The sequence below is a fragment of the Anabrus simplex genome, chromosome 6, assembly GCF_040414725.1.
Source record: "Anabrus simplex isolate iqAnaSimp1 chromosome 6, ASM4041472v1, whole genome shotgun sequence".
Classification (NCBI taxonomy): domain Eukaryota; kingdom Metazoa; phylum Arthropoda; class Insecta; order Orthoptera; family Tettigoniidae; genus Anabrus; species Anabrus simplex.
Genome location: NC_090270.1, coordinates 293,256,648 through 293,270,931, shown reverse-complemented (window position 1 = coordinate 293,270,931; position 14,284 = coordinate 293,256,648). Strand labels below are relative to the sequence as shown.

The following is a 14,284-nucleotide window of genomic DNA, read 5'->3' as shown; positions in this document are numbered from 1 at the left end:
ATGGTGAAATTTTTTTTCCAGAAACAGGACTCAAACCGGCTAACCACAGTGTCAGACCTTATAGACTTGAAGCCTTAACAATCATAACTGCCAGGCGGGCATCATAATTCAAGTTAATACTGATAAATAGATAATATTTTTTTATTGTACTAATGTGAAATAGAGTTAATACAGTAAAAACTCTTTAATTCGAAGTATACGCGTATTTTGAAGTAAATTTCATTCCCCGAATTCAAATATAGGCCTTCGTAAGTTATTTCAATCGGTTAATTCGAAATACGGTTAATATGTAATTCGAAATTCTCATCAGGCCCCTAAACTATATCATTCAAAATCAGTACTGTAACCTGGTTGCTGCAGAGTAGCTAACATATAAAGTCATTGTAGATGGCAGTGAGAGACTCATTGACACGTACGAATCAAAATAGTAGGTTGGCCCTACTTCAGTTTTTCAGGAATTAAAGCTTATATTGTTGCTTCTTTGTTACTTTTTTTAATCGCATTATCAACGAGCTATATTATTTTCATGAGGTACACATACAGTACTGTCGCGGAGTTGTTTTTGTTCAAGTTTTGTCGAGTCTAAATTTGTTTACAATCGAATCGCAAGCAGGAGAAACGTCAGAAACTGAATCTCTTCTCATGCACCCGCTGACTAAAGATTCAATGACAGTATTATCGATTCTGGACAGTGTCATCTCTACCAGCAATGCCCCAGAAAATCTTGTGAATGCAATTGTTGTAAAAGAACATTTTTGACAACTTACCGAAATGCACTTAAGCAGCACAACATTGGCTCGTATTTCAGAAAAGAATGGAATTTTTTTCAGTGTTTGCCTAACAAGGAAGATTTTGAAGTGTGTTATTGCTGGAACTTAATTTCTATATTAGCTACCATGTTAGAATAACTTTATATTGGGCACTCTGTCATACATAGTTTTTTTCGTGTTTTCATTTGTTTCGGGTGTTTCAAACATCGAGGTATTGTCCAACTCGTTGGCTGAACGGTCAGCGTACTGGCCTTCGGTTCAGAGGGTCCCGGGTTCAATTCCCGGCCAGGTCAAGGATTTTAACCTTAATTGGTTAATTCCAATGGCACAGGGACTGGGTGTATGTGTTGTCTTCATCATCACTTCATCCTCATCACGACGCGCAGGTCGCCTACGGGGGTCAAATAGAAAGACCTGCACCTGGCGAACCGAACCCGTCCTGGGATAACCCGGCACTAAAATCACACGACATTTCATTTCATCAAGGTATTGATGGTCTCAAATGAAATAAGATTGCATTCTGGATTATAATCAACTTACAATAGTTATGTGAGTACTTCATACCATAGATAACTACAGGATTGTTTTTCTTCGTAAATATCGGATATAAAGCACCACAGACCAGAAACGGTTTGCTGGCATACTTGACCCAGTTTCTGGCCTGTCAACCGTGCGTGTCCGCATTTTATTGCTGTATACTTTTCGTGATTGTAGACATTGGCTGTGAATTGTTTCCAATGGAATTCGCTCCAATCGCACATCCTTTCTGTCGATAGCAGGTGATTGACAATAGTTTTGTTGCTTAAGTTTATCGTTTCATATTTATGAAAAGTAATAAAACCAGTGGATAGATGTGTTCTAAATATTTAGGAAGAGCGGACCAGTCTATTTAGGTACGTAAATTTTAAGACTGATAAAACCTGGACTTCTTTACTAAAGGCTCTGTACCATACATCCCATTTTTGCAGCTGTTTTTTATTCTTCTTGTATTCTAGACTGAAAGAAACTGAGAATTATGATCTTTCATACAATTTCTGCTCTATTCGTCTTGAGGATCGGAGGTATCCGGGTTCAAGTCACGAATACAACACTAACTTATATATTTTCCGGGTCTGTTTTGGTTTGTTTGTTTTTTTACTCAGAAATTCGTTTAATTTGAAGTACGATTTTTTGTCCCAATCTCTTCAAAGTAAACATGCATAAAATATTTTAGGTTTCTAAATTTATTTTAAATTGATATAGGTTCAAGCATAACATAAAAAAGAGCAAATTTATATTGATGCAGAATCAAAATAATAAAAAGGAAAATAGTCAAAATTAACCGAGCAGAGAGGCACATGTTAACGCACTACGGCTATGCAGCCAAGCTCTGCGTTCGGAAGACACGTGGGTTTGAACCACACCATTGGCTATCCCATTTTCATTTCAAGGCAAATGCCGGGGCAGTTCCTATTCATAGGCCAAGCCAATCCCTCACACCTCCTTACTCAATTTCATTCAGCATCTTTCATTTATCTTCATTAGCTTCTCAACTGAGGTTGGTGTCGGAAGGGCATTTGACTGTAAAAACATGCTGTGTAAATTCATCCCACCTTATCCTTGACTCCATATTAAGAAACGGGACTAAGGGGTGGACATACACACACAAAATTAACTTAAATCATGTTCATGAATCGGGGACACTTTTGAAGGAAATCATAGAACATACCCGAACATGTTATTCTGTCATTTGTGCCCTCCTGGCATATACAATTAAATTGTATTTCATGAAATATCTTTCAGCATCTACAATCTTAGTAAAACCTCCGTGGTTCAGGAGGCAGCACGCCGTCCTCTCACCGCTGGGTTCCGTGGTTCAGATCCCGGTCACTCCATGTGAGATTTGTGCTGGAAAAGGCAGAGGTGGGACAGGTTTTTCTCTGGGTGCTCCAGTTTTCCCTGCCATCTTTCATTCCAGCAACACACTTCAGTATCATTTCATTTATTCTGTACAGTATTAATCATTGCCCCAGAGGAGTGTGACAGGCTTCGGCAGCCGACACAATTCGTATCCTCACCGCTAGATGGGGGCTTTATTCATTCCGTTCCTGACTCAGTCAAATGACTGGAAACAGGTCGTGGATTTTCATTTTTCATCTACAATCTTAGTAGCACCCCAAATATATTAAAGAGCTGCTTGGTAAACTCTAGGTACAGGGTGGAAACTTCCTGTTTTGTACATGTTGTAGTGAAGTTCGTGGGGAGGAGAAGGGTTGCAGAGTGCTCAGTGGAAGGGGCGGAGTGGGATATTTGTGTTCCCGCCCGTCTCAGTCGCAAACATGCTTTTGGCTGAAGCAGCAGCACGCTTTTGCCGTGGAGGCATATTTCTCTAACGGTCAGTCAGTGATTGCAGGGCAATGTACCTTTCACCGTCACTTTGATATTCCTCTGCGAGGTCGTGTTCCTGATTGGAAATGTTTGTTAATGTGGTTGGATGCCTTCAGAAAAACGGGGAGTGTCTCCAAAGAAAGGAAAGGACCTTCGAAGACCGTTAGAACTCCTGAAAATATGGACAGTTTGTGTGCCTATTATGCGGTCACCCAAGCATTCTGCGTATAAACAGGCAGTTGCCCTTGGGATGTTGTCCCATTCTCTTCGTCGAATTCTTCACTATGAACTCCATTTTCACCCGTGCAAAATTATTAGGGTCCAACAACTTACAGAGTAGGATTATGTAACCTGACAAACATCATGTGAGTAGCTGCGTGACAACTTGCCGAATGACGCAGTTATGTTCTTCTCTGACGAGGCACATTTTCGCCTCAGTGGCTGTGTGAATAAACAGAACATGCGGTATCAGAGTGCAACAAATCCCAAAGAACTTTATGAGAGGCCCCTTCATTCGGATCATGTCACAGTATGGTGGGCCGATCATTGATCCTTACTTTTTCCAAGAATACGGTCGTGCTGTTATCGTCAATTCAGACTGTTATATGACAATGATTCAGCACTTCGTCTTACCTGCTCTCCAAGAAATGGATCTTGACAACGTGTCGTTTCAACAAGATAGGGCCACAGCCCACACCTCCAGGGTTTCCATGGGTCTTTTGAGAGCATACTTCCCCGAACGACTGATCTCCCTGCGAGGGGTTGTTAACGGGCCTGGGTGCTCGCCTGATTTAGCCCTTCCTGATTACTTCCTATGGGGCTATCTCAAGTCCTTAGTTTACAAGGATCGTCCCAACACCCTGGAAGACCTACAGAACAACATCTGAGCCGAAATTGACAATATCCCGGTCAATATGCTTGAAAAGGTGACTCAACGTTTTCGAAGTGGACTGGATCAGTGTATTGACAATGGAGGGTGACATTTAACAGGCATTGTGTTTAAAACTGTGTAAATTCAAATTTCCAATGTTGTGTGGTAGGCAGAAAATAACAATAAAATTGAATGAAACATGTAGTGTGTTTTATTGCATTTTCAAAACAGGAAGTTTCCACGCCCACCCTGTATTTAAACATACCAGCCAACAGCATGTGCAGACAGTCCAAGGGTGAACAAACTCCTCGATTGAAGTTCTCAGAAGAAAAATAAAGAGCATAGTTTTATTTGAAGAAATTGCTTGTTTCACATTTATATCACATTTTAGTACAAGCCTTCATGAGCATTGCACATAATATGGCTAAAGAGAAAAATCACCATTCCTAGTGATAAATCAAGTCACTTATAGGAAGAAAGGAACATGAAAAGGAACACAAAATAGGACAAATACAATGACAGCTCAGTGTGAGAAGAGAAAGGAACAGAAAGAGGGGACAAAGACAAACCTGAAAATACAAAGAACAAGAACAATCTGCACATATTCGTGCACTACCGTCTTTGAATAGATGGGCTCTCTCCTTATCAGTCCCATTCCTTCTTAATTTCTCACAACATAAGGTAAATGTCAAGAGTGTTAGCACGACCAGGGATAAAAAACAAGCAAATTAAAAAAACAGAATACCTACGAATTATCCCAAGAAAAGGCAGTCGCTTATTGAGGAAGTTCTGGACACAAGAGGCCTAGCGAATCAACTTAAATTAAGTTTAATTTACTAATTGGCTGAAATAATAACTCAAATTAAATTTGATGAAACAAAATTTTAATTAGGTAAATAATTTAAGAATTTTCGACCTCAAAATTAATTTTTTTAAAATCAATTACCACTACACAATGAACGTGAAAACCATTCAGAATAATTAATCAAGGATATCAATTGAATTTTTTTTTTTTTTTTTACTAACTCTTATTGCCTGGAGGCAGAAATTCTTTTAGAAAAATTAACAAACATAGATCAATAGAAGATTAAAATCTTAAGTCAATCATTACTGAAAGAAAGCTGAAATTTCCCTAATGAACTTCTCGGTTACTCCAGGGCTGCATAAAAATTTAATCAAACCCACGAAAATGCATAACTTCAGTTAACACGAAGAAATTATTTGTAACATGGACATAAATCTATAAATTGGATAAATAACCTAAATATTCTCCAAGGTACGGTAGCTTAAACCAAATGAGTTAGTCAAACTCAGCAGTAAAACCTTCCACATGCACGAAGATCCTCACCCAAATCAGCTGAAAAATCAAGTTACCAATAATAAGTTGATACTCATATGTCAAATTCAACACAGCATGGCCACGGTTATGTTTGCATTCTGTTACACCGGTGTGTAACAGATGACAACCACCGAAATCAAAACAGGCACTTGAAGTACCGAGGAAGTCATTAGAAGCCCTACATTAAAACCTCGTTGTTACTCTTTTAGTAGCCCGACATGGCTTGAAAATATTTTAATAATAAATATAATTTTTTTTCTTTAAAACAAAGGAATGAAATGAAGACCATCATGTGGGTCATACAGATACTACGTACATGATTAACTATCAAGGAGCTCCTTAAACATAATTTGTTTTCGTGCACGAAACCTTAACTAACTGAAATCAAGAAGGTAAACAAATGCCATACTGACAATTTCAACTTGAAGCCCAAAAATATTACCATTTTACAAGATTATTATGAGGACCTGTTTTAGGAAGTCTGTTTCTTTTTAAAACCACATGCAGAATTTCACATTTGTAGGTTTAAGATCTCCGCGTATTAACACTATAAATTAATCCATTCCTTGGTAACTTAGTTCAGGACAGAAGATGGATGCAGCTTACTTGCGAGGTTGAAGGAAACAAAATATATAAAATATTTCAAAGGATAACCAAATCTTCAGGCCTTTCGCCTATATGGACAATCCATCACGCAGGGTCCAATTTCAGGACCATCTCCTCTTCTTGCATTATACTTCTTTTTCTTCTTAAAGCACAATCAGAAGAGAATGGGTTCTAGCGTCTTCAGGTTAAGAAGCAATAACCAGAACAACTGCTATCTGCATTGTCGACCCGACTATGACTGAGAAAGCTTCACTTCTTGCGCCCAGATAGCAGCACTACTTAGCTACCTCGCCGCTTAAATTCCAAGTCGACCGCTAGATAGCACACCATCACCAATTAGAAAAAGTCCATGGAATCCTGAAGTTTGAATACACGGTGGGCCAGACAAGAAAATGGACCCATAAACAAGATGCATCGTACCATCGCGAAGAATAATTTTAAATCCATTACAAATTCTCAACAAGCATATTTCTTCTTCCCAGCTTCATGAGGAGGACAGGCATAAATGCTCATTGTAGGTCCCTCTTAACCCTTTCCCGCCCACATTTTCAGTCCGCTTATCGCCAGATTTCAACGTATTATTTAGTAAAAATTGAAGCAGAGCACACTGTTTCAGAAAAAGTTAAATATAATAAAAACTATTGATCACATTGTATTCATATTTTCAATAATATTAGAAAACATACCATCACATCCATTTCCGTATTCATTGAGTCATAAGGTTGTTGGTTCAAACCTCCACTCCACCCCCAACCCCCCCCCATAATTGTGGTACTCGACACAAAGGTAGGCTTTATTTGTCACATTCTCATGTTGATGAATCCCTCTAAACCAATAACCGCGTGATTCTGGAAGTGGAATGTATACTGTATATCTGCTTCTATTTCCCCTGAGCAAGTGTCTTCACATTCTGTATCTATGTTTCCAGAATGTGCCTGTTTGAATGCTGCATTGATATACCATCGTATATGCAAGTGGCAATCTCACTGAATAGTTTGTCAAAAATAATATATTTCTCGTAATACTCTTTCGAAATTATGGACACGTTCAACATCATCCATATAATCATTTGGAGTAACGAAACGAAATATTTGTGTTAACTGAAATGCCGCGGCATAGCAATCAGGTCCGAATTCTCGATATCCATTTTCACTTACATCACTGTTATCACTACGATGTGCATTCAAGTTCTAAGGCCTCCGATTTTTTTCTCCAGACTGGAAAGAAATAGAAACATGTGCATTGTTTTAAAAGGAGCCTGCGTTCGTTGTCAAAACGTCACAGAGATGGCAGCACTATACGACAGATGGATTTTTAGCGCCAGCCGCGAGAATGAGAACTGTTTTAGATACTTAAAATGGCGACGTTTTCCTTACGTGAACAGCGTGCAATCATTCGTTTTTTAAATTTGCGTGGTGTGACACCAATTGAAATTCATCGACAGTTGAAGGAGACATGTGGTGATGGATTTATTGATGTGTCGAAGGTGCGTTCGTGGGTGCGACAGTTTAATGAAGGCAGAACATCGTGTGACAACAAGCCGAAACAACCTCGGGCTCGCACAAGCCGGTCTGACGACATGATCGAGAAAGTGGAGAGAATTGTTTTGGGGGATCGCCGAATGACTGTTGAACAGATCGCCTCCAGTGTTGGCATTTCCGTGGGTTCTGTGCACACAATCCTGCATGACGACCTGAAAATGCGAAAAGTGTCATCCAGGTGGGTGCCACGAATGCTGACGGACGACCACAAGGCTGCCCGTGTGGCATGTTGCCAAGCAATGTTGACGCGCAACGACAGCATGAATGGGACTTTCTTTTCGTCGATTGTGACAATGGATGAGATGTGGATGCCATTTTTCAATCCAGAAACAAAGCGCCAGTCAGCTCAATGGAAGCACACAGATTCACCGCCACCAAAAAAATTTCGGGTAACCGCCAGTGCTGAAAAAATGATGGTGTCCATGTTCTGGGACAGCAAGGGCGTAATCCTTACCCATTGCATTCCAAAGGGCACTACGGTAACAGGTGCATCGTACGAAAATGTTTTGAAGAACAAGTTCCTTCCTGCACTGCAACAAAAATGTCCGGGAAAGGCTGCGCGTGTGCTGTTTCACCAAGACAACGCACCCGCACATCGAGCTAACGTTACGCAAATGTTTCTTCGTGAAAACAACTTTGAAGTGATCCCTCATGCTCCCTACTCACCTGACCTGGCTCCTAGTGACTTTTGGCTTTTTCCAACAATGAAAGACACTCTCCGTGGCCGCACATTCACCAGCCGTGCTGCTATTTCCTCAGCGATTTTTCCAGTGGTCAAAACATACTCCTAAAGAAGCCTTCGCAGCTGCCATGGAATCATGGCGCCGATGTTGTGAAAAATGTGTACGTCTGCAGGGTGATTACGTCGAGAAGTAACGCCAGTTTCATCGTTTTCGGGTGAGTAGTTAGTTAGAAAAAAATCGGAGGCCTTAGAACTTGAATGCACCTCGTAAAATTATCTTCGTTGATACGTTATTCCCTCACTAAAAATTCACCTCCACCCCTATTCAACGATTCTGTGTCACTTTCGTTGCCTATATTCAGCTCAGTTTCAATATCCACAGTATTTAATCCCGCCATGTTTACGAACGAAACAGCTGTCCTGCGCTCGCGGAAGTTCAAGACCGTTTCCTAGGCGACGTCAAGACAGATTATCGCTCTTCTTTCATTTCCTAAGCCTTGTAGATCATACTGCGTGTTCATAAATGCCTCATAAACACTTGAAAGCCGAAGAAAACAAAAAACTATCGCATAGCTCGTGTAAGTGTGCAGATAATGCAGCCAGGCGCTTTCGGACGCTAAGGACCGGAAGGCAAGTGAAGAGTCGGGCACTAAGGGCGGGAAAGGGTTAATGTGGGAAAGTATAGAATGAGAAGAAGATTGGATAAAGACAGTGAAAGGGAAGAGACAAAAAGACAAAGATGTATACTGGGGGTGTAAAGGGCTAGGAACACAGGACATAACGAGAAAAGGATCCCAACAGGGCAGTATAAGTAATGGAAAGGAAACACAAGCAACAGGAAGTCATTTACAGTATCAGGAATGGGAATCCACTTAGAACAAAGTTACAATTGGCCATTAAATCCTCGTGATGAATCCAAATGGCATTAATTGGATATAAAATGGCAGTGAGGATTCCTTACAAATATTGTTTACCCTGTATGTTTTGATACTATGTCTCTCTTATCTATTTACTATATTCTCTCAGGCTGTACCCTCCCATATTTTAATGATATTTTGTTTATAGATCTTGGATGTAGATCGAATGCTCGCCAAATCTGCCCCTGACAGTTTGGAGCCATCTGCAGATTCTCAGGGCCATCCTGTCATCCGAACCTTGTATGATCACCTAGAGGAAGTGACATGTCTAGAATTTCACCCTAAAGAACCAATCCTGGTTTCTGGTAGCCGTGATTTCACCATCAAACTTTTTGATTATAGCAAGACCTCCGTGAAGAAGGCATTCCGCACCATTACGGTAAGTTCAGTTTCAAATAGAAGTGTAGTTTATTGAAATAAGTTGTAGCAGTCTTACAAAGGCATTAAGTGACATATCAAGTTACTACAATTCTAACAAATTTTTAGAAAACAACTCTCCATTTCCAGATTATATCCTCAAAATATCCAAGATGTACAAAGTTTTCATGCTTGGAAGTTTTTAGTATCTACTGAAAACACTTTCAAGAAGAGAATTTAAGAACAATTCATAAATGCCTTATAACAGTGACTGCTCGACTGTGAAAGTATCTCAAAATACCACTTTATTATGTTATAATTATGTCCAAAAAGTTTTAACCCTTTGGGGTCACCTGTCAGACTCAGTCCAACATTGCTAATAGATTGTTCAGGTCCTTTATCACACCTGGTTCGACCTAACTTTAAGGTTAGATTCTCGTAAATTAGTGGGGAAAGTGGTGGGATTTATTTACCTTGTATATAGTGTAACTATTTCTCTGAACAGTTCTAATGTATACAATTAATTTGTTTCATTTTATAAGCATACTGTCTCGTAATACATCATCTATGCAATAATGTTTATGGTCTGCAGCAGCATGATATCTACTGGCCTCAGCATGCATACCAACAATATTTGCAAGCAGTTGTGTGATAGTAGTGATTCTGATGATGTTTTTCCATCTGAATGGGAAGTTACTGATCACTAGAGGCATGATTTTTTTCACATTAATTTTGAACGATTTCGCGAGGAGGATACTAATTTTTGCATTATTTCGCGAAATAGATATTGGTGTATCGCTTTAATTTCACTTCAATGAAATTCTAAAATTATTCATTAAAGGTTTTATTACAATCACTGATCGTTGATTGTGGAGGTTTAATTGATAGACTGTACATACCTGGTACATACTTTAGAAGCCCTTTCCGGACTGCAAGGTCGTCTACCTTCTCCAGCGAGATGTTGGCTTTGTAGCATCGCTGTTATTCCGTGAATAAATTCTATTTTTTCACTCTTAGCCTTCTTTTGCGTATCTAATGAGAGTTCTATTGTTGCCTGCCGTTTCAGTGTTGGAGTGCTAAATTTACGTTCTGAATGTTCCTTATTTTTAAAACAATGTTTTGAAACAGTATCTTTTTCCTCCCACTCGATACGAACATTACAAAATCTATACATTAAAATATTGCTTTCTGAAACGTATAAACATACACTCGCAAACCGTTCAGCTCTGCTGTGCACCGTAACACTTGTCGAGGGACCTATCTTCACTACTGTCTGTGATCACTTTCTTAATTTTAGCTGACCACAAAGCCGAAATACACCAGTCAATTGTGATGCTTGTGGACGTCATTAGGGTTTCCAGGATTGCACAATGCCATGAGGAGACAGGCCGGGGTGGGATTACCAGCCACCACAAGAACAACATTACAAACATTTCGTTTGGCAAGAAGCCTGGAGCCAACCTGTTTTCTTTGATGCCATGTCTTAAAGAGATTTTCCGGAACATTAATGATAACATATTTCTTTCCTCTTGATGAATCTCTTCCTTTTCTTTTCATACATAATCTTGGAACAAAATGTCAGTTTCGTTATTCACTACAGATTTCACCGTCATATCACGCTTATTGCAAAATAATTGAATTTCGCTTTAAAATAGCCTTGTCGCTTTAATTCACGAACATAATATCCATATTTTCTTAACCAGAAACGTATGATTCGTAAAGATATCACAAAATCGCTTCAAATTTTTTTTTTGTTGCGTTTATTGTTAATGCGAAAAAATCATGCCTCTACTGATCACTGATGGCTCGGAAGACAAAAAACAAAGGACTGTGCCATATCTTCAGAAGGAAAAGGATTAGAAACTGCATTTTTGTGCTGAGCCTGTCCAAGTAACCCAGGATTCAATCCCAACAAGTGCTTCCGAAAGTACCACATGATAAAAAATTATCGCAATTAGTGTTATTGACCAACTTATAGTATAAAAGTTTGTACAGATTTACTGTCAAAATGTTAATTGTATAAAATAAATACTGATGTGTTTTTCATACCTGGATTTCAAATTGGATCTGCAAAGGATGCAAGTGGAAATATAATTTGGCTCCAAAGGGTTAAAAGAATTGGTTATCCTGTATTTTGCACAGTATTAATGACTTCAAAAATGTGCGCTCAGAGTTCCTGTAAAGATTTTTGAGTGTGGTAGTTATTGTTTTTTATGGGACAAGAAAGAAGGTACTGAGATATCATTGGAAAATGGCCAGCAAATAAGAGGACAAATAAAAACAGTCAAAGATTGGTTGAATTATGCAGAAACCACAATGTTATCTCAAAATCAACATAGGCCTACTTTAAAAGGGAACCTCACAAATTAAAAACTTGGGAACATCCTGATTTCCGAAAACGTGAATGGCGTTTGCATCACTATCTTGTTAAGATCAAAATAAAATTAACTCCCAGGCTTAAGAAAAGACCTCCAAATAAAAATAGAAAAAAATTTGACCCTACCACCTTAATAAATAATAGGAAGTACTGTAGGAAAACAGGAGTAGGATCTGTCAACACTAATACATTAGAAGAACTGACCACCAACCTAAAATCGATAGCTGCAACAAATCCTAGGAGAAAACTTCAATGGCGGAATGAAGAATGTAACCAGGCACTTGAGAGAAGACACCAAGCTTGGATACATCATGAAGCCCAAAAGTCAGAAAAATCAAATTTAGAAGCAGCATTCAAAACAATGTTCCCAGACAGTAAAATTGCTCAAAACATTACTATGGGTAAGACTAAGGCTTCCTATGTTATAAATAATGGATTACTGTATCTCCATATTTTAAAGAAAGTTTGCAAAATGACTTTAAACAGTGCTGATCACTTATTAGATGGGTTTATACATGGACTCTTTTTACCCTTAAGAAATATATTGCAAATCTCAATGGATGGGCCAAATGTTAACCTCAGTTTTATTTTAAAACCTGAATCATTTGGAAGTGCTAAAGCACGAGGGCAAATCTCTTCTTGATATAGGCATATGCAGGTTCCATACAGTGAATGGAGCCATGATAACTGGGATCTCCAAAATTGACTGGGACCTTTTTTATTTTTTCAGGTCTCTGTGCAATCTTTTTAAATATAGCCCTGTTCAATGTGCTAAATATACAGACATAACAACAAGCACCGCATTTCCTTAAGTTCCCTGCAGTAAGATGGTTGTGAAATGGAGACTGGTGTTGATCAAGCTCTTAAAATATATGATCACATTGACAAATTTGGGAAAGGGTATACTGAAAAGAAAAAAAAAACACGACAAAAACCTTCAATACCGTAGAGAAGCTGTAAAGAATTCAATACTTCAGCCAAGATTAAGTGCTTTTAGAAGTATTTTTTCAGATGTTGAACCTTTCCTCAGAGATTTGTTAAGTCTGAAAAGATAGTTGAAGCAAGTACTTCCCAAAAGTTAATAAATGTAGACTTACAAGATAGTGCCAATCTGCTTTCATTAGAAAAAGTAGTTATTGGTATTGATCACCATGTTAGAAAAACTCAGAGAGAGAAGTCATCTAAAACCACATTTTTTTTGCTAGTTCCTTTACGTCGCACCGACACAGATAGGTCTTATGGCGACGATGGGACAGGAAAGGGCTAGGAGTGGGAAGGAAGCGGCCGTGGCCTTAATTAAGGTACAGCCCCGGCATTTGCCTGGTGTGAAAATGGGAAACCACGGAAAACTATTTTTAGGGCTGCCGACAGTGGGATTCGAACCTACTATCTCCCGAATACTGGATACTGGCCGCACTTAAGAGACTGCAGCTATCGAGCTCGGTAAAAAACCACATTTAGCAAGGGGTCTCACTGCTCTAGACCCTAAAATGATATTGCTCAAATCCAGTTTGGCTATGAAAAGGATTGATGTTGTTCTTGAAAACTTGCACATCCATACAAGAATATGTGATAAAAATGCTGAAAAGGCCAAACGACAGTTCTGTCTGCTAACCGAGGAAGCTCAGAACAATGCAAGAATCAACAAACAAATTAATGACTTCATTTCTGAAAGACTTGGGACTGGATGAATTTTACTACAATCTTTTAGGAGAAGATGAGAAATATGAAGATCTCTGGTCTGTAATGTAACTTCATTTCATTTTATCCCATGGTAATGCATTTGTTGAGACAGGCTTTTCTGTCAATAAACATTTACTTCTAGAAATAGCACTTGTGTCCCAGAGAATAATTGTTGATAGTGTGAAACATATCGGTGGTTCGAGGATTGTTGCTATCAATAGAAGTGTGCTGACCTTGATCCAAGCTTCAAGAAGAAGGTATCAATCATACCTGGAAAATATAAAAGGAAATCAAGCAGAAGAGGAAAAGAAGAAACTGGAGAAAAGGAAAATTGAATACAATTGAAAGATCTGGAGGAAAAATAGAAAAGGTTGAAAATTGAAAGGGAGAAGCAGGATGCTGAAATTGAAAGGCAGAAAATAGTCATAGAAAACATATAACAAAAACAGCACGGTAATCTTTTTGATAATTGCAAACTTTTGTTTTTCATTCCTATCTTTTCTGGCTGATTTGTCTTCAAATTACCGGGCGAGTTGGCCATGTGGTTAGGAGTGCGCGGCTGTGAGCTTGCATCCGGGAGGTACTAGGTTTGAATCCTACTGCCGGCAGCCCTGAAGGTGGTTTTCCATGGTTTCCCATTTTCACACCAGGAAAATGCTGGGGCTGTACCTTAATTAAGGCCACGGCCGCTTCCTTCCGACTCCTAAGCTTCTCCTATCCCATCGTCGCCATAAGACCTATCTGTGCCAATGCAACGTAAAGCCACTAGCAAAA

General features: G+C 39.0%; 1 protein-coding gene across 1 annotated transcript in view; it reads left to right on the top strand.

Moving 5' to 3' along the window:
* The window catches only part of CstF50 (cleavage stimulation factor subunit 1 Cst50), a 69,152-nt gene that overhangs the window by 28,816 nt on the left and 26,052 nt on the right, over positions 1-14,284 (top strand). The window contains exon 4 of the mRNA XM_067149331.2: positions 9,242-9,472. Within this exon, the coding sequence (XP_067005432.2) occupies positions 9,242-9,472 (231 nt within the window). The remainder of the gene's footprint in view (positions 1-9,241; positions 9,473-14,284) is intronic.